Raw genomic sequence first — 25,655 nt, forward strand, 5'->3', positions numbered from 1 at the left:
CTATGTGATGTATACTGCACAATAACCCTTGCATTCACCAAGGAGCAGTTAGATTGACTAAGAGCTTGTGCACTTGGAAAGTTGCCCTGTATTTCACAATGCTCAATGACTGCTATTCATTCAACAGTGGATTTGTTATATTGAACTTTTATGTATTTTCAGGGTTTGATAGGTCGGTTTTGGTGCATTTAATGACGGCATACGTTTTCAATCACAGTAACTGAGTAATTTAGGGAAAGTAAAATACAAGACAAAGCAAGAGCCAGGTGTTGATTGAATCCAAAGGTCACTTTTATTTAATTCAGTGTGAATAAATTCAATACTGTCACCTTGACAGTACTAGAGACACATTTAAGGTGATAAGACAGAGAACAGACAGCTCTCTGAGACTAGACCACACAACTGCAGAAAGGAAACAACACAGTGGATGTCTTTGTTTTGAGTAAACAATAAGGTCGAAAAGAGTTCATCTGACAAAAAAGACCCACTCGTCCATTCCAACCTAAATAACAGTTCATTTACTCTGTGCACTTTAATCAAGTGAACATTACTTAATACTTACAAAAATCCAAGTACTGTGACATAATACGTTATACATCAGCTTTAGCAGCACTATATTTCAGTGAGGAGGTCACACAGACACACTCACTCATTCACAAGTCCTCATCTAGTGTGCACACTCGACAGGATTTCACATCTTTCCCTTCAGAAAATGAGTTAATGCACAGTGTATTCACAACACCAGACATCGCTTCTGCTAAAACAACAGTGACTTCATCGCGTAACACCAGTTACAGCAGCATTCAGCAAATCCAAAGTGTGATGAATTGCCAACAGCAGTGCAACGTAAGAGACAAATAACGCTGTCATCAGCTAATACAGTTGTTCGCTAAATACTGCTGTTGTGATAATTGACTAAAGGGTATTTTCATGTTGTTTCATGCTCTGACTTTTGTGATTTAGTTGGGAGTCAACCCCTGTGAGACTCTATCAGACTGTAAAAACCCTTGGAAAACGAGGCCTCCCCTCTGTAGAGATACTCTGATGTCGCTTCAGGGTCTTCTCTGCCCCTCAAATAACCATCTTACAAACTACGTATCTCAGTACAGTGAAGGGTGAAACACAAGCCGAGGCGAGGAGTGAATATTTCATTCCAGAGGCATGTTTCTAATCTTATTCACAACGTCTTTGAGATTCATGTAACATCTGTTTAAAAACCTAAAAACTATCAGGTGAACAATTCATGAATTCATACAGTATTTCTACTTGCTGTAACATTATTTCAATTTCTGCGATAGAAGTTTCATATCATGACATATACTGTATGTAAGTCTACATGTGGTAGACTTAAATGGATCACAGTGTTCAAAGCTACATAATTGAATAATCAGTGTACGGTTGTTCATATTTCACTTTGCATATTTTCACAAATGAACATCTGGTGATTGCTTCACTATCACCTAGTTGCGAATTGTTGCGGGTGTGAGCTCCACTGACACCACACCTGGCGCTCCTTTAAAGTTTCAGTCTCTGTAGGTGTGCGTTTATTTGGGTGTAACTACGAGTGCAGGAAAAGTAGCGGGGATAGTTGTGTGCGCGCGCTTGTTTTGCGGATGTGTGCCTTGGTGTGTCTATGATAGCACAGTGAGCGTGACGGTGCCTTTGGTCCTCTTCAGGATGCCAACGGCCTCTTCGTGGGTGACGCCCTCCAGAGTTTGCCCGTTAACCGCCATGATCTGGTCGCCTCGTTTCAGACGCCCGTCCTCTGCTGCTGCTCCCTAAAAACACACACACACACACACACACACGGATATTGGATTTTGATTAATAACACACAGTCTATGAGATCTGCACAAGATAAATTGTCACGTCTTGCTCCACTTACCTTTCCAAAAACAGTTTTAACATAGATAGGCAAGTCTCCATGGGGACTGCCGTAGCCTCCAACTATACTGAAGCCCAGTCCATCTGGTCCTCTCTCCAGAGTGATGGTCTTATACTGCGGTGGGCTGATGGGAAGACACATACACTATTAAAGGGATAGTTCACCCAAAATTCAAATTTCACTCATTATCTACTCACCCTCATGTCAACTAAGAGCTGTGAGAATTTTCAAAGTCCTCTGTGCCTTTTCTGAGTTACGGGGGGGTCCGCGCAGCAGTATTTGTCCATATAATGGATGCAAATGGATACCAACTTTCTTCGTCCAAAAAGACACACCAAAAAACATCCAAATACCTCCATACTGCTTGTCTGTAATGTCCTGACATGAGAAATTGTTCTGAAAAAAATTAAATGAGTCTATATTTTAAGCTTGTTTGTAGCAGAAGCTCCCAGTGTCTCGGTTCACTGCTCTGCCTGTGCTTGCACTGACCGGCGGAACAATTTCTCATGTCGGGGCTTTAATACAAGAGGGACATTACAAACGAGCAGTATGGAGGTATTTGGATGTTTTTGGTGTGTCTTTTTGGACAAAGAAAGTTGGTATCCATTCACAACCATTATATGGACAAATACTGCTGCACGGACCCCCCCATAACTCAGAGAAGGCACGAAGGACTCTGAAAATTCATCTCACAAATCTCACAGCTCTTAGTTGACATGAGGGTGAGTAGATAATGAGTGAAATTTGAATTTTGAGTGAACTATCCCTTTAACACAACAAACCTGCAGCCCCATCTCCCTTATCAAACGGTTTTGATATTGAAAGTTAAGGAGCATGAAGAATTTCTAATGTTGCAACACTTACAAGCTAGCATGTTAAGACAAACAGAATCATTTTAAGTGGAAGTCAGATGTTACGACACATCAAAAATGTTCTGTGTAAAAAGCTTCATACCCGAGGTCGTCCTGGAAAATGCAGGTGGGTGTGAGCCCCACAGCCGCCTGATCCTGAGAGGGACCGGTCACCGTGGTGTCGCCACCCGCCACCACCTGCAGGTGCACGAAACAAAAACAAACAAGCGCACACTCTTACTCTCTGTATGACCGAGTTGATTTACTGACAAGATAAAGGCTGATAGGATGGTGGTAGCTCCGGATGAGGAGACAGGTTTTTATGGTGGTTCAAAGTGTGCTGCCAGTAACCTTCCACTGCTCCCCTCACTTGAACGGTGCGCAGATAAAATAAAGTATACAGGACGAGTTCATCTGCAGATTATCTAACTGTGTTGGTGGGTTTTTATCTAATAGGAACAGAAAGTGGGAGAGAAAGTGTGTGTGTGTGTGTGCATTCAGACAGACCTGCAGCTGTATTGTGCCTGTGGCATTCTTGAGCAGAGTGACTGCCTGTGCGTGGCTCATGCCTTCAGCAGAGGTCCCACAGATACTGACAATCCGGTCACCAATCTGGAAAAGTGACAGTTTTAGTGCAGTTTACTAAGAAACATGAGGAGAACAGCTCCGCTCTGTTGAGCTCAATATTTGCACCACAACATTTGGCTAAAAAATATTAAATGACAATCAAACCAATCCTTTTTTTTCTCCCTTCCGCCTCAGTGTTACTTCCAAGAGTTTGACAAACTCTGAACACTAACAGGATGTGAAACAGTGGCTAACGCAATTTGAAAATTAAATTCACTACGCCATACAAATGCAAAACCGCGCTTGTGTTCAGATGAGTAATTTTATTATGTAGCGTTCTCATCTCTCATTCTGGCTGAAAGGGCAGAGGCCGCATCAATATACTATTCAAGATTCTCCCCATTCATTTCAATGAGCCCTTCTGTAGGCCTTAATGATCTGAATGCAGGAGTGGGAGATTTATGATCCATGCTCGCAACGGCTATTGTCCTGCTCCAGTCCTGCGTCACACAGAGCTCCGATTGTTGGTTTGTCTGTCATTTAACTGCAAAGTTCACTTCTACAGGCGGTGGGCTCTTGACCTTTCGGAGGGTCTGAGATTCACCAGTTGACTGGAGTGTGTGGGAATGACTTTGCTGTAAGTAATTGACATTCACATAGAATCCCACACAAGCATTATGTGCATTATTATGTGCATTATGAACGAGTCTTTCGTTTGTCATTTGTTCTGCTAGAAGCCAAAGGAGAGGGAGGCCGGTCTGGTACCTTGAGTTTCTGGGTCTGAGCGGCCAGGCCCACAGGGTTCATCATGGCGATGAAGATGGGTATGTCACCCAGAGGGCTGCCCACACCACCTGCTATACTGATCCCCAGAGAATCACTAGGACCTTTGGTGAACTCCACTGTTCTGGTGTCCTGATGCTCTGGAGCTGAGGGGGAAAAAAGGAGAAACAAACACATTATTAAGAGGAATTGATGGACTGATGAGATTTCCATCGCAGATAGCTGCAAGCTCATGATACTCACATTCTTGACTCTGGCTTATTTTGTCAGGGTCAACAGGAAGGTTTCCAGAGTCGGAGCATGTCTGAGAGGCTGCCTTGGAGCTGCCGCTTTCACTCATCTGAAACAGAAACACTCAGAGGTCTGATTGACTTTCTTTCACTCGTTTTCAAGGTTTACAGAAGAATGATTTCTATTCTCCATTAAACCTATCCGTGGCTAAGAGATGAATTACCTGACTGCATTGAGACAGCCTTCTCTCGGAGTGGAAGGGGCCAGCTTTGAACCTCCCCACTTCCAACTTTATAGGCCCCACGCAGCACTGCAACACAAAATAATACCATGTTTTTCCTTTAGTTTCCCAGCCAGCACAGATTGAACTGGATGCTTCATTGCACAGTGAGGTGGATGCACCTTGAGCAGCGCGGCCACGGCTTCTTGAGTGGCCGACCTGACGTCCTCGCCGTTGACTGACAGGATCTGGTCGCCTTGCGTCAGCCGGCCGTCTGTGTCCACCAAACCTCCTTTCACAATATCAGACACAAACACTCCTGTGTCATTCCTGGTGGGAAAATGGAAAAGAAAAAGGCGTGAGAAGGAGATAACGGAGAAATGACTGTATGAGAACTCTACATTCTCAATTGCATCAGTCTCTAGAAGTCTGACTTTGAACTTGTAATTGATGACACACTTCTGATCCAGCAGTTTTCCAGTCCAACTCTGCACAAGTACGGAATATACTTTTTTTGGGGGGGAAACTGCTGAGAAACAGCTGGTAAAATGGAATATATATTTGCCCCCTCCTCGAAGCTGTGACCTCTATAAATGTGTTTTCCATCTTGGATCCTGCACATGCTGACTGCTCATGCTGCAGTCAGATACAAGTGAGACGTTAAAGGGATGTTTTGGGGCTTGTTCGCTTGATTGATGGTGTCTACACTTTTCTAAAGTTAGCTATGATCATCGCCTGCTTGCTCGTCCCACCTCTGCACCCTGTATACTTTAAACCTTTGACCAAAAATGTTGGTCGTGACAAGATGACAGCTTGCGGTGAAGCTGAATCTAAGCTTCCTATTGTCCTTCTACAAAGCCATCTGAGTTGTCAGGATGTCCGTGTTTGCATTGTCAACATTTGTGCCTGCTGTGCTCAGAATTCTGGGTTATTAGCTCGACTACAGAGAGGATAATGAATCCTTTTTTTTTTTTTCCAAATGCACATCTCTCCTGCGGACTCTGCATATCTTACTGTAGGTGCCAGTCTCCACGTGGATCAAGGCTAACAAAGCCAGAAGCTGTGAAGCGAGGCAACTCGATCCCACTCGGTCGGCAGCGCCAGAGATACTTGGCTGTCACAGCTCCTCACCACTAACTGCTAGCTTGTGCTTTCCATTTTAGCAGAGGGCTTTAGGTTGTCGGTTATCTTTCTGTTTTTCCGTCCTATTGAGCATTTCAGTTGTTCTTTCCACTTGAGTAGCAAAAACGCTGTGACGGAGGCAAGAGATCGCAACTCCATTAAAAAAGTTGATTTGCCTTCTGCTGCCCAAACTGTCGGCCCAACTTGGGCCTTTTTTTCCCAGTGGTTAGTGCCGTTGCTCTGTGAGGACTCAAATATGTTGATTACAAACATTTACACTATATAAAGGCATAAAAAACACACAAAGATACACAAACACAGACATAATCACTTTAAGTGCATGTGTGGCCTGTGTAAGCCATTCCTCAGGCTGATCCTGAGGGTGAGATCAATCATGGCGCTGCACACACTGGGCAGCAGCACACTGCCAGCCTGTGGACCAGCAGGCCTTTTCCCACATGGGCCATTAACCCATACATTCTCCTCCAAAATAAAAGCCTGAGTTGGGTTTTCTCACGTCCTGGTAAGACTTGTGTAAATTTCCCCTCCATGTTCCCTTTATCGGGAACACAAGCAGCAACATTCCTACACAGAGCCAACATGTGGTTACAAGCTCGTCTGTGGCAATACGCCGGGGTTAGGACCGCCACCGGTGCCACAGACAACACAAACCGGTTCTGGCGAGGTGCTGACTCACTTTTCATTTCTGTGATGTCATGTCAGCAATCCAGCCCGGCAGGTAAACACTCATTCAAGAACAAAATAGGATTTAGGAAGCCTTTAAGCCTGATGTGTTCCAGTTAGCTATGAGGACCTACTTCACCTTTGTTGCTTTTACACACACACACAAGCCGCGCCAAACATTCAACATCTCTATAGAAACGTTGGTACTTATGCTGTTCCAACATTTTACCTGCTAACTAACTTCAGTCATGTTGAGGGTTCCATCAGGGGAAAGGTAAAAACAAATACAAGGTAGCATTTCTGACTACATATGGTTTTGTATGTATGACGTCTATTTGGTTTCTCTACTCTAAATGTAAATAAAAGGGTTTCTAATAATAGGTTACCTTTGGTCCCGTGATCTGTGTTAGAGAGGAAAAACAGTGTAATTACTAACACTGCTAGGCATCCATGTTTGATCCATTACCTTTACTGGTCTATACCTCTCTATTATTTACACTGTAGTTGTATATGTAATTACCAGAAGGCCTTTTAGAAAGTAATGAAAATGGCTAATTTATGACATTTCAAGAGATAGCAAAATTCAAAATATGGCAACAAAAAAAGCCAACACTTAAAAAAAAAAGGAACTCTTCGACTATTTTCATTTGAGAAGCTTATTCAGCACTCTAATAAATCCTCTGCTGTGTGTATAAGTGCACACGATGCGCTAAGCAGTAATGCTAATAATAAATCTCTCCCACCTCCTCCCTACGATGCTGAGGCCCAGGCCCTGGCCAGGCTTCTTATGCAGCTCCACAGTGAACGAGTCCCACAGGTCTTCCTCCTTGTACTGGGCCTCATCCCTGTAGACAGCCAGCCGGACCCTCTGCGGCGTCTGCCTCAGCACATTAATGGCTTCATCATGAGTGGCTGCACGCAGGTCAATGCCATTCACCTGTGACAAGAGAAACACTTAGGCATCGGTGTGCACCAGCAGTTCCAGGCTGTTGCCACTGAAAGCTACTGGTTTTAAAGTTTGTTTGAAAATTCATAAATATAAAAATTGCTTGAGCACATTTCCATTTTGGGACACTCAGCAAAGTAGCAAATCCTTGTTCTCCTTTTTCTCGTATTAAGTCAAAGCAGCAGAGGACTAGGAAATGTGCTAACAGCCTATTTTCCTATCACCGCTGAGGTCAAATTTCCTCTGTAGAAACCCAAACTGCTGACATATCTGGACACTGGTTTGTAATATTTAAACCACAGGACGATGTTAGAACACTTGAGTTTAACTACAGGGAGGCAGCAGCCTTCCCACAAAACTGCGAGAAGCTCAGCTCCTCGGTTCAAGGACCCATGTCCAGCTTCTATTTCTTTTTCCTTTTTTGTAAAAAACCACATTAAACGAGGGAAATACCTCATTAGCTTTCTCCATGGACATGCAAAGGATTTTTCCCATAGTAGCTAATGGCCGGGAAACCACTCTTTTCACTTTTCCTCTCTGACCTTATTTTCTAAACACAACAGTTTGGCTCTGGGACAGAAATGAATAGTAGAGGGTGATTAAGCCTTATGAGTACGTGTGTGTGTGAGTGTGTGGGTATGGGTGTGTGCATATGGGCCTTTAAGTTCAGGTCTGATTGAGCTACCCTAACGATCCTGCTGAGCTCCACCCCTGCCCTCCCTCTGTGACAAAGCACCAGGTCAACTAAAGGGCAAATCCAAGTTGAGCCGAGATACTTAACTTGTCAATCCTCATAATACAAACAGGATTCATATGAGAGGTAACTTCCTGACTTTCAATTCATAATCGCTTCATCCTTCAGTATATTGACTCTGCAACAGCCAACAGCCAGTAGATTCTTCTTGTTGCCAAATACTGATATCACTTGCACTTGAGATATCCATCAGCTCATTTATCACACTTTTTTTTCATAGAATCCAGCTCCTTGATCCTTGACTGAACTTTAAAACCCAAGCTTTCATGTTGAAACTCCTCCGGCTGCCACAACTCACTTATTGAACCATGTAATGCCTCGTTTTTTTTTTTTATCTGGGTCATATGTGCTGCTTATTATACTTCGCCGCACCTCTAGGATTTGGTCTCCTGCCCAAAGCCTGCCATCTTTGGAGGCTGCCCCTTCCTCATAAACTTCATGGATAATGATGGCCCCCTGGGGAGAAAGAGATGGAGAAGAGCAAGTAAATATGAGGAAGAGAGAGACAGTCAAGTGTAACCGCTTGCTTAGAGGAATGACAGGCTGTACAATTTCTAAGCTGGAGAAAGAGTGTATAGTTTTAAAGGCAATATGTATGTGTGTGTGTATGTGTGAATTTCTTTTGCATTTCTTTAGCAGCAGCAGACGTTATTCTGGATTCTCAGCATGCATGTTGCTGACTTCCAGGGTGTTTTCTCTAGCGTTCCAGTGTGAGTGTCATTTGGGGTTCAGAGGTTACATTCCAGGGCTGGATATTGTCTGCTGTGGCCGAGGCCAGACAAAGAGCTGCTCCCCCAAGCCTCACTGAGCAGACAGAATAGATGGGCTGAGGAAAGGATGGCAGGAGGAGGAGGAGGAGGAGGAGGAGGACGGCTGTGACAACATCATTTCCTACATTCCTGAGCAGCCACGGCTATTTCAAACCTGAGTTATCCCAAAGTGGGTGGCATGGTGGGATGGACTGACAAAGTACAGTCACGTAACTTCTAAACACTCAGATATTTACAATGTGTTTTTACAGAACTGTGGATACCGCATTTATTATCAGCATGTGTGTTGTTCTCGACTCGGTGTCTGGTGCTTATCTATTAATAACAGCTTTCCTCCACAGGATCAAAGTGTATCTTTTTAATAGAGGGATACGGCCTCATTAGCAGATTTGTTTTGGTATTGTTTTGTCTGGTACCAGCAGGGTGTCGCAGCCTCCCACGATGCTGAGGCCCAGGCCTGTGCGGCCCTTGGAGATGTCAATGGTGGTCTCACAGCCGGGGATGATGGGACAGGTCGCTGGGTCACAGGCCAGGGTGGAAGGGGTGGAGGAGCGACTCAGGCCTGAAATAGAGGAAACACAAGTGTAGCGATACAATGTGAGAAATGTGCCATCAGTTGAGTTTAAACCAGGATAGTTTTTGGATATAGTAGTAGATAGTGTCTGTCTGGATAAAAAATAAAATCAGTCTTTGTTCATTAAAAGTGAGTCAGTAACTCACTTGTGACTGCTTCGGCCTCTGCTGGGCTCAGCATAGTTGTGGCGGCGCTGGGCATGCTGGGTAGGCTGGCGAGGACTCCGTCTGAGTAACCCCCGTCTAGGCAGGTTGACTGGGGAGAGGAGGAGGAGGAGGAGGTCTCATTTGTAGAGAAGGTTAGCTTCACTGGACCTTTGGCTTTTCTCAGTAGAGAATTGACCTACAACACAGCACAGTTACTATCAAACTTTATACTGCGGCTGCTGCTGTTGTTTTATTGACTATACCACCAACAATAAGTGATCTTTATGACACTAAAAAAACATATTGAAAACAAATACAAATGTTTAAAGATTGTAAAAGATAATGATACCTTTTCAACAGTGTACCCCAGCACTGATTCTCCATTCACAGTTAAGAGTTTGTCCCCTGGTTGCATGCAGCCCTCCTGCTCGGGTCAGATCACATTTTTGTGATTAGCAAACTAAAATTAACTAAATAATTCACAGGAATCATAATCTTCACTCATCTTTATTACAGCATACTTTGCCTGTGTGTCCTTTCGCTTCAGATATGCTCTGAATTTCAACCCCACCCTCAGTGTTTCCCTCGACAAAGGTGATGCCAAGACCTCCGTCCTCCTGTCGGAGGAAAAAAGAACAGCATTAGTGCAAAACAGGTGCTAAATAACAGAGCTGTGTACTGAAAACAGGCATTAGTCATCACTATTATCTCCAGAAAGATAATTAGCCTGATCTTTTGTTCCTGGAGAGGATTTGGTGGGATTGTGTGTGCGTCATGTCAATGAGCTGCCCAGATGCTGCTGCGTCGACGCTGTCATCCTGTCGTTTAATACACCATATGGATGCTCCCAGACAGGGGTCCCATCCAGATGCTATAGCTTTTCCAGCAGCGTTCCCATTTCCCCCCCTCCTTTTCTGTCAGTCTTGTTTTGTGTCACACACCCTTATTTCTCTATATTTCATCCGTTCACCTGAATCACAAATAGCATGTCTTCCCAATTACCTCCTGAGATGTCTAGCCATGCAGATATATCAATTTTTATTTGGTGAGATTTTGAGACATCCCTGCGGCGAAACCTCTCCTGCCACTCAAACGTGAGTGTGATTTCACTGGTTGTGCTATAAAGTCTCGAAGAATGACATTTAAAAAAATTCCAATAATAACCACATGGGGTGAAATCTGTTCCTTTTCTTATACGTCTCCCGTTCACTGATTGTTCTGTTTATTCCCCCTTTTATTTGACAGTGTTCTGTCTTGGCAGCTCGTCAGACTTGACTGCTCCTGTGTGTTCCCTCTCTGTGTTTCCTCCATACCCCACTGACTTTTTTTTGTGAACATCTCATTCATTATGGCACCGTCTCCAAGTATTTGACTCCATTATTGTCTTTAGTTTGTCATTTCAAAGGGACATTGTCATTTCAAAGTTGTCTTTGGTGTGTGTGTGTGGAGGGGTCCAGTGTATCTCACCTTCAGCTTTACGATATGATGGGCATATTTTGAAGCATCGGCATCTCCATTAGCAGCGGCTGTTTCAAGCTGGAAGGAAACATAAGGTAGTTGGTACAGTAACGTGTGGGTGTGTGGATGTGTAGACTCTACACTACTGTTTGTGGTTTTTGGGTGTCTTGGGAGTTACATGCAGGCACAGGAAGTTGAGACCACACAAAGTGACTTTTGGGAGAAAACATGCGTGAAAACAATTCAGGAGCCTGACCCAGGAAACAAGCAGAGAGGGTAGAGTTTAAATGCTAATAATAGTCTTTGTGCGAGCGCCATAGTTTGCATGCAGCTGCAGCTTGGGTTTATAACATCCCCATTAGATGGTCTGTTTGAGCGCTTGTCTGCGATGAGTGCGTTAACGTGTGTGGCCACGGACGAGTCGTACCTCGGTGTGGGGCTCCGCTGTGTCTCCCTCGTGTTCTCTCACAGGTCCCACAGCCATCTGGTTCAGCGCCTCTGTGCTCCTGTTTTCAAAGAGTCATAATTCACGTAAATCGTCACTCTCTCTGCTTCGTGACAGCACGCTCCGTGATTTACGCACACTGAGTCCAGCGTCTTTTTTTTCCAGGGGGTCAGGGAAGGGATGTGAGTTAAGTGGGAGGTTAAGAAGGGACACTACAGGTGAATAGGGTAAAAGTTTGTAACTAACAGATATCACCATTAAACTTCCCGAGTTTTATCACTTACATTAAGACAAATATTTTTTGTATCACAAGTTTTGTCAAATTTTATGTTTAAATATTCAAATGAGGAAATTATCTAATGCAATATGTGCTTATTTGCATACATTTCCAGAACCGAAATCTGAACGATGGATAAAGCCCCTTTCAAAATTCTTGTTTTATTTTGTTGACATATTAGAGTCAGAAGTTTTTACAGAGGGGATTTTGGATATCTCTTTTTATCTTTTTAAATGAGAAAATACTGTCACCAGCCCTAAAAAAACATAAATCAAATTTCAACATGTTTTTAGGAATAAAATGTTATATAAATCAGGCTTTGAATGATATATCAACAATCCCCTCTGTAAAAACCTTCAGAATATAGACAGGAATAAAACTGGAAGGTTTGGTGTCTGTACAGTAAGTGCTGCTGAAGTGGAGATTTCGGGCTCAGAGTGTGAGGAATAACTCATTTTGAGAAAACGAAGAAAAATAGCCCAAAATCTCAAAACTGATCAGTGCATGAAAAAACAGTGTTTTTGCCTGTAGTGTCTGGTAGTGTAACCTAGTAAAGACTGTGTGGGAGAGGGTCACGGGTCGAACGTGTCTCAGTCTGAGCTGATATGTCAGCTGAAATGTTACATATTAACTGTGTACAGTATGAAGTATACGTTATTCTATCTAGTACACCACATTTTGTGATGTGTTCACCATTCAAAAATCCTCTCCTGTTGTTTCTATGTGCATTGCATTGTGGGATAATAGTATCCATAAACAATGCACTGAAAAATCGAGGGTTGTTAAGTTTCCAGATTGACTTTATTTTATCACTTTTCCACTTGTCATGCTGCAAATTGGGTGAAACGCTGTAACAAAGTGAAGTGTCACCTTCGCTGATCTATATGATGCTTTAAAAACACTAAATTACTGAAAAAGCTGCACTGAATTCATTATTTCAAGCTTATAAATCCTTTCCTTCTTTCACAGAGGCTGCTCCTCACCCCTGAATATTTATTGAATTGCTTCAACTTCAGCTACACCCTTCAGTTGAATTACAATAGCTCCCTCTATTGGATTTTAAATGGCATTACAACAGACTTGTAATGGTTTTTATCAGCTGCAGAATTAGTGAAATGTAGTGGCTGTTGCCATGGAAATGTATTCATAAATGCTTTGGTAGAAAGTGTTCTGAAGTGTTTTTAATACCTGATGAAGATGATTTTGACTTTGGATGGAGAGCTCTTGATGATGGAGGATGCATTCTGGTGACTGTGGCCATAAAGGACTTGCCCATTGATCTAATAATATTAAAGAAAACAAAAAAGCTCAGTAACATCCACCTTTTCACAAAGCATAAACATGAAACATATTATAATAACACATTAAAATACAGAGATAGCAAAAGGAAAAGGAGAGAAAAACACTGACAAAATGACTAATCACTTCAGAAATGATTAATACACAGCTCACCTCCAGCAGCTCATCCCCCACGACCATGCGCCCATCCCTGCCGGCCGCCCCGCTGGGGTCTATCCCCACCACGAACACGCTCATGCGCGAGCGGTCCCTGTTCCCCGCCAGGCTGAGGCCTAGGCCCGTCTTGCCTTTCTCCAGCTCAATCATGTGTAGGACACCTGGGAGGCTGCCATAGCGCTGGATTATGTTCTCTGAAAGAGGCAGATGAAGTCGTGGCAGACAGATGTAAGCTGACAATACGCGGCTGAATAGCGCCAGGTTTATCTTGATCCTGAGTTCCCATATCAATTCATGTCAGGTTGGCTTCTAAAAGGGGCAGGTGCAAAGATTCACGGTCACAAAAAGGAAATTGTAAAAAGCGTTAAACGTTAGACTGCCGCTTTTATTTCCCCCTGAGTCTCACCCTTCTATTTTTTTCCCCTTGTCTCTATTGTTCTCACTCACGTCCCTTCTCTTTCTCTCTCTCCACCTTCTGTCTCTGGTGTGTTAGATAGCTGTTCAGACCAATGGGCTCCTGTTGTTCTGGGCTCCCTGCCACTGTTGAACCATCAGTCCTGTACTAATCTCCACAACTCACCTCCCTGGGCCCAACCTCATCAATCTTATCCCCGCAGGATGGGCTCTGTCTCTCCCTAACACACACACACGGATATAGTCCCAGGTGTTTGAAGGCTGGAAGTCTGTCCTTTTTGCTGGTTGCCTGAGTTGAATGTGACCCGTTCTCCTTGAATGAGAGCGTTCACCCTACAGCTGACATTACAGCGTCTGCAGGATGCTAAGAGCTTAATTGGGACATTGAGTCCTTCAGGTTTTTTGCTGAGATACAACCACCTCAATGAATCTGTGCACTTTTATTGCAGGCTGGTTGGATTTATGAGCAGACAAGACAGGCATGTAACTTGGGGGACCTCTAGTGGCTGTTATGTGACAATGCATGTGACTATGAGTCAGTCTAACTATTGAGGTGAAATCCAAGAGTAGGCTATATACTCAAAAACAGCTCACACTCTCATGTTTGAATTGTATATGCTTTACATATTTGAAACAATAGCTGGTTAGGTTATGATTAACCAGTGCTAATTTAAATGAACCAAAGGCAGTCATAGTAAATAACAAGTGCCAATTTGTATTGCCATTAAAACTATTATTTGTTACTACAACCTTGGAGATAGAGAAAGTGAACTCACTCCAGCTGTATCCAAACTCGTCCTCCACCTCCTCCTCGTTCTCCTCCTCTGCCTCAGCAGGTCTGCCAGGAATCTCTGTCAGCGTGTCTGTATCAGTCTCTCCCACATGAGGCACCACTGGCAGGGGGAGGACAGTGCTGGTGGGAGATGCCTTTGCCGCTTCACGCTTCACCGGCTGTCACGCCGCAGATGGAGTTGGAAAATAGTTTATTAGTGAAAAGCACAGTGAAGACACCGGATTTCACTCGGCAATTAAGTTTGAATCAACTTGATGTGAGGTTTAAAGGGATAGGAAGGCACATGAGAGCTGTTGATGTAATCAACAGAGGCCATATGCTTGGTTTACATTAACAGCTTCATCACTCTTAGCAGACGATGTTAGTCTCGGGTTGAGAAATCATTTAGTTATGTAATGTAGTTCCAAAATCAGAAGTAGGCTAATCAGCCTGTTTTTAGCTACAACCTTAAATGATGCTAAAATTACACTGATGGTGTACAACATGCTACAGAGTGTTTATTTATAATCAAAATATTCACACATCAGACTTGCATTGCATTACAGACTTACCTGAAAACCAAAGGTAACATAATCACACGTTTGATTATTATGATGTTTAAAAATACAAAGCATGTGTGTAACTAAAGCCAGATATCTAACATTTGCTTTATTCCACCATGAAACTGAGATCTGAGTATTGATTTAACTAATTTCCTTGAAGAAAGTGAGAAAACACAAAACATGTTCTGATTTCACAAAAATGGACAAAGGATTCAAACAGAGGAGATGTTAGGACATATACGAGTGTATGCATGTACAGCATGTTAGATATCCAATGCATGACCTGTGTCAGGTTATATCAACACGTCTGTACAGGCATACACAGAAAAGGGAAAAAGTGGGAAGAACAACACAGAGACCCACAAACCTTAAACGGGGTAGGAGTGAAAGGGTTAGTTGGGGAGAGGCGGAGGAAAAGTCTACTGTGACTGTCACCCTCCTACAGAGAAGAGACAAAGGGCAACAACTTTAGAAGACAACACATATACAGACATGACAGACATATACTGTTGCTTTCCCACAACGCACTTCGAGTTCATGGAGAAAAATGTCGAGCACAACGACTCTTGATATGAAACGCTGTCATATTTCAAACCTGGTTTTTTATTGCGGTGAGCAACACTACCCGCTAGCTGACTGTGAAAGAACAACAAATACACAACGCCGATACAGGCTTGTCAGTGCAGGGTCACTGGAAATACCAACCTTGTCCTTGTTGTTGTCCCTCTTCACAGCTGCAGCTCTCTCCTCGCCGGAGTCCGTTATCGATGACTGTTGTGCACAAGACGACATGAAGGTAAATCACCGTACGCTCTGGATCAGATTGTCACAATGAGAAACTTCTAATTCATTTGTGTCACGTCGGAAGCGGAAGCAAATTCATAATGTTCGCTTCAATGTCACCACATAGTGAAAGATGCTGTATCATTCTGCCGCACACTGCAAAACAGTAATCCTATAAATATTAATAAGTTCATACAAAGTCGTAACTCCTTGGAGTGACTAAAACAAGTCCCATGCAGCATATGCTCCATGATGAAAACCCATCTGTTTAGAAATGTTACTAGCAAAGAAAATTCACATTTCTTAAATTCTTGAGAAAAAAAAAACCTTTGCTTGATTCTTTTAGCGAACTTGAAGCTTGGCAACAGCAGACTAAGAACTGAAGCACACACACACACACACACACACACACACACTGGACCATGCCAGAACATTGATGTGTCGAGTGAAAAAGCTTGCCCAGCACCACATGCCCATCCAAGCTTGACCATTACTCCCCACTGATCGAGCTTAAAAGGTTTCGCCAGGAATTCTGGCATTCTGAAAAAAGGACACTGTAGTTTACACTCCTTCACATAATAGCAGCATTTGTGCTCGCTGCCTACTGTCTCATCAAGTTGTCGTCTTTACATTAGCAGTGAGACACTTAGGGCGATGTTTCAGGGGTAGTTAGGGAAAAAATTGTTGCCTCCACAACAGGAGACAGAAAGAAAATAAAATGCACTTATAGTAAAAGCCTCTACTGTTATTTTACTGGTCTTTGTTTGGTGCAACATAGAGATACAGGAAAGCAGCCAAAGAGAAAGCTTTAGCTTCAGAAACACATAGTATACATGCAAGCATACACATACTGTAAACAGCAGCAGAAACAGCCCAGAAGGTTTAGAATAATAATTTTCCTTTTCCTTTCAGAAAGCAGAGGCAAAATAAGGTTTCTGTTAGAAACAATTTAGACCCATTTTAGTGGGACTGATGGGTATTTTTCATAATCAATATGTTCTGACATGGTAAAAACCTACCATGCAGACTGAAAATAAATTATTTGTAATATTTGCACTGAGGCTTTCCACACACACAAATACATTTTCAGTCTGACTCGTCGAGAAGCTCATCGTTAAAACAATTTACACAAGTCAATGCAGAGCAGGTCAAGTGAAAGACACACCCACACACAAGCAGGCAGACACAGACAAGGGGTAGTAGCTTTCTAACCTGAGGGAGGGCAGGTGCTAAGTAGGTTTGATTAGTGCAGCAAAGGCTCGACCCGCGGTGGCTACTTAGCTGCGGAAAGGGCAGGGGTGGCTTTGGAAAGCAACACACAGGATCAACAAGCTGACAACATGACAAATATTTAATGCGACGGCGGCACCTCTCTGACAAAATTGAATCGGAGGCCATCGAGGAGAGAAGAAAAAATTGGGAAGTGTATGGAGGACAAAAGCACCTCAGGTTTTATTTAAATGAGGAACCATTAATGCAAGCGTTTCCTTCAGGACAGCAGTTTCTTATACAAAAAAAAAAAATCATAGTAAAGCTCTTCCCCTGAAATAGTTTAACAAAATGTTTCAAATATTCCTCCAGGCTACCTGGAGATTATTCACTGCTTACAATAGAAGGATTTAAAACTTAAAGGGAAATAGCAAGGATATGCTTTTATAGCTACTCTCTAGGTGGCCCCCAGTGGCTGCATTTAAAAATGGCATTACTGACCTGCTCAAAGCACTTAGGCTAGATGTAGCCTATCATCCAGTATCATCCAATCAAAAAGATATTTTTCAGACTCTTCAGTCTATTTCATAGGATGATGATTGATGGATTTCAGAGGTGCTGCAACTCAATGGTGGGCTTAATAGTAAATGGTAAAGATGTCATCCTCAGTAGCAATAAAATTTCAGTAAGCATTATGGTTAAATTAACAGTTAGACACCTTTATCACAGTGGCTGTTGAAAATACATGCATTGCCAGTAACAAAATTGATTTTACCACTTGCTGACCTTTTTTGATTAAAAAGAAAATCACTGAAGGTCAGGTCTCTGCTAACATAAAAAATACAGAACGTAATCTCTAGATATCAAAATAACCCTGCTCTTCTTTTCTCCCACAAGGAATCTCCAATTCTACTTTGTCAGTATTATGTGTATATCAAAGGTGCAGTTAAAAAAGAAAGACTCGGCTAAGAGTGTGTGAGAAACTGAAAGAAAGAAGAGGCAGCAGAGATAATGCAACAAAGATTAAGTGTAACGGATGGCTGATGCAACAGAAAGCTGAGAGACAAAGAGAGAAGAGACAGATTACCTGACATGTGCGATGTGGCATGCATGTGAAAGAAGTGGTGTGTTTCTCTACAGCGGCCGATGGAGCTGCTGGTCTATATATTGATTCAGGCTGAGAAGGCAGCGTGAAGGAATAAAGATGGAGGTTTGAACCAACTCATAATGCATTCACTAGTTAAAATAATAAATAATAAACCTTAAAGGAGAATTCCGGTCATTTCTGACCTCTAAATCGTTGTCCTGATGGTCACCCAGTGTTGGGGGGAGCAAAAAACGCGACTAAAATTGATGCAGGCAAACCGGAGTTACACCATGACTAGACCGTCTAACACCATGGCTAAGTTACACCGTCATTAGTGTAATAAAAGGTGGAGCAGTGCAGTGGTAATGTCCAAAATATCTCCGACCGTTTGTTTTTGTAAAGAAATCATCACAACAAGGAAAAAGTGTTTGTTTCTGTGGCGGGGAGAGCAGGCGCTCTGCGATCGGATAGTAATGTCTTTCCAGGATGTTTCAGAGTTAGGCTGTCTGAGGTGAGTGACTACATGCAAAAACACAAAGTTTTTGAACAAATTGCCCCCATAGTTTAGCGTTGTTGCTATCCCTAGCGCCGGGTAGCCATGGTGTAAGTCACGTTTTTTTGCTCCCCCCAACACTGGGTGACCATCAGGACAACGATTTAGGGGTCAAAAATGACCGGAATCCTCCTTTAAACTTACTGTATTGACACGTAACAATTTTTAACATATATCTGAGTTAGCTAGATAGCTGTTTAATCCTTTTCAGTTCTATGCTAAATTAAGCTAACCGTTAGGCTAACTTAGTTAGCTGTATGCTACTGTAACTAATTTAGAAGACAGACATAATGTTAGGTCAATAACTCTCACCAAACTCAGCAAATATATACATCATTATATTATGCCTTGCCTTTGATTAATCAGGTTTAATTAATTAGTCTAATATATTTTCTTTTTTAAATCTGTTTTTGGAAATATCAGGCTGCTCAGTTTAAGTGCTAACAACTCCACAGCTAACTCTGTAACCATCTCCCTGTTACAATAAACTACTTAACATACTTTTTAGGGCCGGGACTTTAACGCGTTAATTACGATTAATTTATTACACAAAAATTAACGCATTTTTATCGCACTTATTTTTGCACCGCGGAACGTTTCTCACTGGATGAGTTTCAGGCGTACTGATTACACTGGAGCACAATCATCAACGGGTTAAAAAGCCGCAGACACTGATCACTGCAAGGGAGAGAGGAGGTGAAAAGAGACAACAACACTGTTACCTGTTGTATACTGGACTCAGGCTGTGCCATCGCTAACACACAGACGACCAGTGAGTAACGAGTCAAAAAGCCGCTGACACTGATCACTGCCTCAGGAGTTTTAACAAAGATATTCAATAAATGGTACCGTCTTTGGTTAATGTAGCCTGAACGCAGCTCAAACCGACCCTGTGCCGCAGCACGGCGAACAAGCTTTGATAAACACACCGGATCCGCGCTGGTTTACAGTATCCTCCCGTATTTTAGCCAAAGATATTAGCCGGTCGCTACCGGAGCTTAATTGAAAAAAAAAAAAAAAAAAAGCGCTCGTCTGGGAGCAGCGGAGTTTCCTCTGCTGCAGCTGAACAGCTGACATGTGGTCAAGAGTGCGTAGCCTACAGACCTGTCACTGCCTCATGGTGCATAGACTTCACCCTCAGAAATGTCTGTCTTCAGACTGTCCTGACCTGTCCCTGAACATGAGGGCTGAGTTCAATAAATCAGTTTATGCTTCTGTGATTTAAGTGGTTAAATACAGTAATCCTCATGACCATTTAATCTGTATGTATCAAATATCGATTAATGAATTAATCAATAATTTGCATCCCTAGTGTGTTGGTCTTGGTTAAGTACCACCTTGGGGAAAAAAACAATGTTTTGTTGCTTATGTATTCAGTCATTATTCAATGGTATACTAAAATATACCAAAAAAAAAACGATTAAAATGCGATTAATTGCAAGAGCAAAGCCTCTAATTAATTAGATTATTTTTTTTAATCGAGTCCCGGCCCTAATACTTTTTTTTTATTCACTACAGTTTATGTGGTTCTGTATAACCCCCACTCTGTGTCCTTCTTGTGCATGTGAGTGTATTATGAGTTGCTGCAAGGCTTAATGAGTAACCAGAATGTTAAGGAAAGCATGTGGGAATATCTCACAGATAACAATGCATGAAAAGTGATTGACTATGAAGAGATCTAACACTGGAGCCAAGCCAGTAGAGGCCCCAGCAGGAAACTACTTAGTCATGCTTTAAAAGCCTGAGGGCACTTTCAAACAACAAACGATGTTGTTGATACGGTGATTTTCAAGTCGAGAGTTGCACTTAGGTTAAAACTTGCTAATATATTTAACATGCCACGCAGGGATTGTTGCTGCTGCTATAAAAGAAGACCATCTTTCAACATTTAAAGGCGAACCAGATACCACAGGGTTTGTAAATTTTTAGTTTTTGAAAGTGCCCTAAAAGGCCTGTACAGACACAGTTAACTTGAGGTAGAACAAGAGACTACTGTGAGGAAATGGTGACCTTTAGATTATGAGTGGGTTAGCAATTGCTTTGACAGTGTTATACAGACTTACCCTGGGCCTGTGAATAATACTCTGGACCAAGAAGGAGACAGGGTTGCCTGCCCTGCGTATGGCCTCCACTGCCTCCTCATGACTAGCATCCCTTAGGTCTACACCGTCCACCTGACAAAGAGTTTAAAGAAATCCCATCACCACACATACATTGGGGGGGATTTTTAACATGTTGTAGAATTTTTCCCAAATCTTTTGATTGGACACTAAACAAAACAAACTCAGGTTTGCTAATCATGTGTTTATGGTCTGTGACTGTGACTTACCTCTACAATCCTGTCTCCAGTCTTCAGAGTCCCGTTCTGGCCAGCAGGACTGTCCGCCAGAATGTGTTTGATGAAAATCCCCCTCATCACCTCTCCGTTATTCAGGCGGCTGCCCATCCCTCGGCCTCCGACGATACTGATGCCCAGGGACTTGCCTGACTCTCTGAACAACTCCACTCTGAGGAAGGTACAAGAATCAACATTTTTAACCTCCCTGCTCTGACTCTGGCACTGATCTGATTAAACCGTGTCATGTTCATGTTCACAAAAGCACAAAAGCTTAGATACAATGTGGGAGCACTCACTTCCTAGGTTGGTTCCAGTTGCTGTAGGAGGCACTTTCCTCTCCCTCTCCATCTTCACGCTCTGGGAGGTTAGGAATTTCTCTAAACATGTTGTAATGAGGGAAAAAATGAAAAATGAAACTGAATCAAAGATAGATTTAATGTGATTGCCAGGGGGTAATTGAAGTTTAATTATCACTTAATTCTACTAACTGACCGGAAGTTGCAGTAACACAAAATGTAGCAATGCCCCCAACAAAAGCAAGAAAGAAGAAGGCCGCTAGCTAGTAAGTGCATGTAAACACTGGATGATCAAAAATGGCTTTGTTTTCTGAAAAAGGAAATCCATAAACATCTTTGTACAGCCACACAGATACACACAATGTGAATGCAGTGCAACTTTAAATTCATAGTACCTGGTTATCAGTTCAATTATATGAATGTGAAAACATACTTTGGTGCTGGAAATGGGAGTGTAGACGCTTCAGAGAAGACATCGTCTTCCGCCTGCTCCAGGCTCGCCTTGTACTCCTCTAGATACTCTGCTGGAACATATGTAATGCTGGAGACACACACACACACACACACCCACAGACACACACAGGCATTCATGTGTCAAACAAAACCAAATAATTTAGCTTTCTCCACTTTTAGAAACCCCCATTACCCACCTTAGTGGCAATTATGCCCCTGCCCTCTCACTGAACTTGCACGGCAATTTACCAAAAATAGAGAACCGGTAGTCAAGTGCAAACTGGCATCAACACATTAAAATAGCTCCTTTTTCATTTAACAAAAGAGCATCTTTTAAATCTGCTCATTTACATTCAGAGGCTTGTTTTTCTCAACTCCGTCAGATTTAACTCACACGACTGCACTAGCACTGAACTCTGCTTGTTCCTCAGCAAATCCCCTCTCCATTATAACAGCCCAAGGTGAGCTGTCAATGAATTATATAGGCTCTTGAGATGTGACTGCTCAAAAAACACATGTTTACCTTCAACAAACGTCTAGGCTAATCCTGTCTTCTGTCACCTCTGGTGTGATGAACATGTGACAGATTTGAGGGGCATGCATTATTAATTTACAGGTAACAAACTCATGTTGAGAAATGAACCAAAATCTAGCTGACAAAATCTGACACCCACTTAATGTCCCATTTAGAAACAATTCAGACTTGATTCTGAGGGACACATCAACACATCTGAGTGACAGATCTTCGACAGATGGGTTGATTCGGTTTTTTCAAACATGCCGGCATGTGGACGGAGAGGAAAATACATTCCGGTGAAATAATGAAATGGATGAGTCAGTTCATTACAGTAAGAACATCACAACATGCAGTGGAAGACATGGCAGAGCTTAAATACTGATGATTACAGTACAAAAGAGTGAGTTTAAAGAGTGAGTTATAAATGGTGATTGTCATGTTAGTCACAGGAATGAAAGAAAAGTTGTTAGGCAGCAAGTTAGGCACAATGTGATGCAGTCGGTGAAGATTTATCCAGATATTATTTTGACTTCATGTGTTTAGTTTTGTTGTCACAAGACAAATTTGAACTATATGCTGGTTAATGTTAGAGTGCAATGTCATAGCACGATAAAAATGTTAATCAATGTATCTGAATGACATTATTAATAAAAGGATTTTCAACAGATGGATTCCACATTTATAATAAGCACTGCGTTCACCGTTTTTACCCCCCGCTCACTGAATAGAGCTGGCTTAGTTCTGTGTCTGGATAAAACTCTTTTGAACAGACTGCAATGAAGCCCGGCAGCAGATAGACAGAGTGAGAGGAAGGAAATCAAGACGGGCAGCTTCTTGCTGAAACACCACAATGTGGAAGTTAGTCATACTCACACATAAAATGGGCACAGATCGTCCTCAGGTGAACAAGCAGATCTAGAATGTGAACAGTTGGCTTTTATGCACCGAAGCTAACACACACCGCCAAGCTGAGTTCAGCAAGCAGAACCTGTACAATACCACACCCGATTTACCTTGGAAAAGTGTGGGAGGTTTGGTAAAACTCACATGGCTTATGCAGTAATAATGAAGTGGAAGTGATAGAATTATTGTTTGCCTGTATCCCAAGCATGTGTTCTGTATTTACATTGAAAAACAAAGCTTTGCAACACATTGTGTTTAATAAGGTACACTACAAATGTCAGCATGTGTTGTTTGTAAGATTTAAAGACAAGCAATCCTGATGTAATTGGGGTCAAACCTTGAAGTATATATTACAAATGAGCTCTGCTACTTGCTGTGATTATAGAACCATCTATTTTCCAACAGCAAACAACATCACTTACAAAATGGTATTATAACCTCAGTGCTTTTTTTAAATACCTGGAGAGAAACAAAAATGAAATACACGCACAGATTGCCCAAAAGCCATTTTCTTGGTCTCAAATTCCTTACTGTCGTATTATAAGTTCAGACTTTTACATCAAAATAACACCTGCAATGAATGCACTAAGGAGACATTATGAAAATGTAGCACTGATAGAAATGTCACTGAACAATAATTAAATCAGACCAGAGCTGCTGCTGTAGAGGGGCACAATCAAACTAATGTACAAATAAATGAAACCCTAATGCAGAACTCATTGTTTGGTTCCTGATTTGAAAGTGCCATTTTCATTTTGATCAGGTAGAGCTCCAAGCATTACTCTAAACATTTGCATTTGAGAACTGTGACACATTTTGCTTTCAAGTTAATAAATTGTATTTTCTGCTTAGTATTACAAAGATGATTTTGGTATTGGTAGTGACAGTCACTGTTATCAGACAAATTCAACTAATACTTATCCTTTGTATTGTTACCTTATGAGTTTTAGCAATGAACATTTGTACAGATTACGATTCTCTCTGTTAACAATCCCTTACCCCATGTCAGGTGCAATGAGGGAGTGTCTTCGCAGCATGGCGCGAGCCTGGGCGTTGGTCAGGTTGGCGGTGGGCTCTCCGTTGATGGCCAAGATGAGGTCACCAACACCAAGGCGTCCGTCGCGGCTGATCGATGCTCCGTGGATGATGCTGCGGATCAGCATCCCCAGACCGTCCTTCATGGCGCTCACCGTCATGCCTACGAGGTAGATCATAAGAGTCCTGTTACACCTTTATCATGGATTTTGATGTGTAATTTTCACAAATGCTTCTCTTAAGATATGAACTGACTGACTGAACTATGATAGCAACTGGTTGTGGGTTTTTAACTGAACTCTTTGTGTAAGAAAAGGTAATGTGTTTATGTCTATAGGGACAGAGAGAAACTCCATTATGAATGAAAAGGTACAAATCAGCAGAGTTTCAGCTCCAACACAAGAAAGCTTCATGTCCCAGCCAATAATCCTAGAAAGTGTCGCGGTATTCACAAATTTGGTTTTCATACCATTCTCAACGGAGTAACTTCAGAGTGCAGCATAAGATATCTAGAGACTTTTAGAAAGTCTACCCAAAACCTGAAATAAAAATTCTTGTCTTTATCCAGCTGGGGCACAGCGTGGTTGAAGCCTTTAACAAACCTCCCAAATGTACCAGTGAAGTATGCCGGAGTTAAATTGAAAATCACAACATTAGTGTGGTCTGGTTAAGTGTGGATCTGAATTATATTTTGTAAAAAGAAAACAAATCCCAAACATATTATGGAGAGAATTTAAATGGACCACCAAATAAAAGCCTTCAAATTGTACTAAATGGGAAAATGAGATACTGTTTTCAACGAGGCACTAAGGATTTTAAAAACTATCTTCATAACACCTGTTTGTTTTAGAAGTGAAAACTTAATATTCTCTGAGTCAGGAGCAGCCCCGTGGGCAGGTTTTGAAATGCAAATACCCAGTATAGCAATGGAATTACCCTTTCAGACTGGAGAACAGCCAAAAATCTTTTCTATCATTTTTGCTCCAAATCTGGCATTCACAAAAACTGAACACAAAAGTAAAGGCCAAAGACGTGTTTCAGTGCCACAACCTCATTTACACTTCTGTGAACGATAAGAAGGAACAAAATTTAAAAAAAAAAGAGTGTGAAGAAATTATCACAAACCTAGGCTGGAGTTGCCCTTGACAACTGTGATAGTCCTTTCAAAATTGCTCCCTGAGGTCAGCGCCGCGTTGTCACCGTGTTCTCCAGATTCTTTCACACCAGCATCGTCATCCTTGAGGGCGATAATTCAACATTTATTCATGAAAGTAAATGAAAATATTAGTGTAGATTCCAGACAAAGTGCACGTCTCTAGAGAAGAGGAAGGTGCAATGTGGGAATGAATATAAAGCAAAACTTTGTTTATCTAATAAATGACAAAAAGCCTCACATCAGACTGAAGAGAGGTTAGATGTTACCTTCAAAAACATTACAACATTATTTTTAAGCTGTTTAAATGGACCTTGACTTATCTTTGATGTTCACCACACACCAATCACTTAAACTCACTCATCGGTTCTACAGAGTCCTCATTTCTCATCTTATTTTTTCAACATTTAC

General features: G+C 42.0%; 1 protein-coding gene across 42 annotated transcripts in view; it reads right to left on the bottom strand.

The window, feature by feature from the left end:
- Positions 1–271: 271 nt before the first annotated feature.
- Positions 272–25,655, bottom strand: part of mpdz (multiple PDZ domain crumbs cell polarity complex component) — a 45,870-nt gene continuing 20,486 nt past the window's right edge. For 4 of the 42 annotated variants that reach the window (XM_085760126.1, XM_085760113.1, XM_085760111.1 and 1 more), the window contains 30 exons: positions 25,217–25,328; positions 24,056–24,254; positions 23,027–23,068; positions 21,617–21,724; positions 21,184–21,264; positions 20,879–21,056; positions 20,613–20,723; positions 17,997–18,086; positions 15,623–15,688; positions 15,285–15,356; positions 14,359–14,533; positions 13,166–13,362; positions 12,902–12,993; positions 11,419–11,497; positions 11,001–11,069; positions 10,055–10,150; positions 9,883–9,960; positions 9,534–9,729; positions 9,230–9,375; positions 8,416–8,499; positions 7,087–7,280; positions 6,730–6,744; positions 4,720–4,867; positions 4,541–4,627; positions 4,330–4,426; positions 4,069–4,232; positions 3,244–3,348; positions 2,840–2,934; positions 1,886–2,009; positions 274–1,778 (listed from right to left, as the gene is read on the bottom strand). In XM_085760126.1, coding sequence (XP_085616252.1) covers positions 1,632–1,778; positions 1,886–2,009; positions 2,840–2,934; positions 3,244–3,348; positions 4,069–4,232; positions 4,330–4,426; positions 4,541–4,627; positions 4,720–4,867; positions 6,730–6,744; positions 7,087–7,280; positions 8,416–8,499; positions 9,230–9,375; positions 9,534–9,729; positions 9,883–9,960; positions 10,055–10,150; positions 11,001–11,069; positions 11,419–11,497; positions 12,902–12,993; positions 13,166–13,362; positions 14,359–14,533; positions 15,285–15,356; positions 15,623–15,688; positions 17,997–18,086; positions 20,613–20,723; positions 20,879–21,056; positions 21,184–21,264; positions 21,617–21,724; positions 23,027–23,068; positions 24,056–24,254; positions 25,217–25,328 — 3,447 coding nt within the window. In that variant the 3' untranslated portion in view covers positions 274–1,631. Of the gene's footprint in view, positions 1,779–1,885; positions 2,010–2,839; positions 2,935–3,243; positions 3,349–4,068; positions 4,233–4,329; positions 4,427–4,540; positions 4,628–4,719; positions 4,868–6,729; positions 6,745–7,086; positions 7,281–8,415; positions 8,500–9,229; positions 9,376–9,533; positions 9,730–9,882; positions 9,961–10,054; positions 10,151–11,000; positions 11,070–11,418; positions 11,498–12,901; positions 12,994–13,165; positions 13,363–14,358; positions 14,534–15,284; positions 15,357–15,622; positions 15,689–17,996; positions 18,087–20,612; positions 20,724–20,878; positions 21,057–21,183; positions 21,265–21,616; positions 21,725–23,026; positions 23,069–24,055; positions 24,255–25,216; positions 25,329–25,655 lie in introns of all 42 variants that reach the window. The other 38 variants (XM_085760136.1, XM_085760132.1, XM_085760127.1 and 35 more) reach the window with 28 other exon arrangements.

Source organism: Trachurus japonicus, chromosome 18, assembly GCF_045865225.1.
Source record: "Trachurus japonicus isolate A0001 chromosome 18, Traja_1.0".
Lineage (NCBI taxonomy): Eukaryota > Metazoa > Chordata > Actinopteri > Carangiformes > Carangidae > Trachurus > Trachurus japonicus.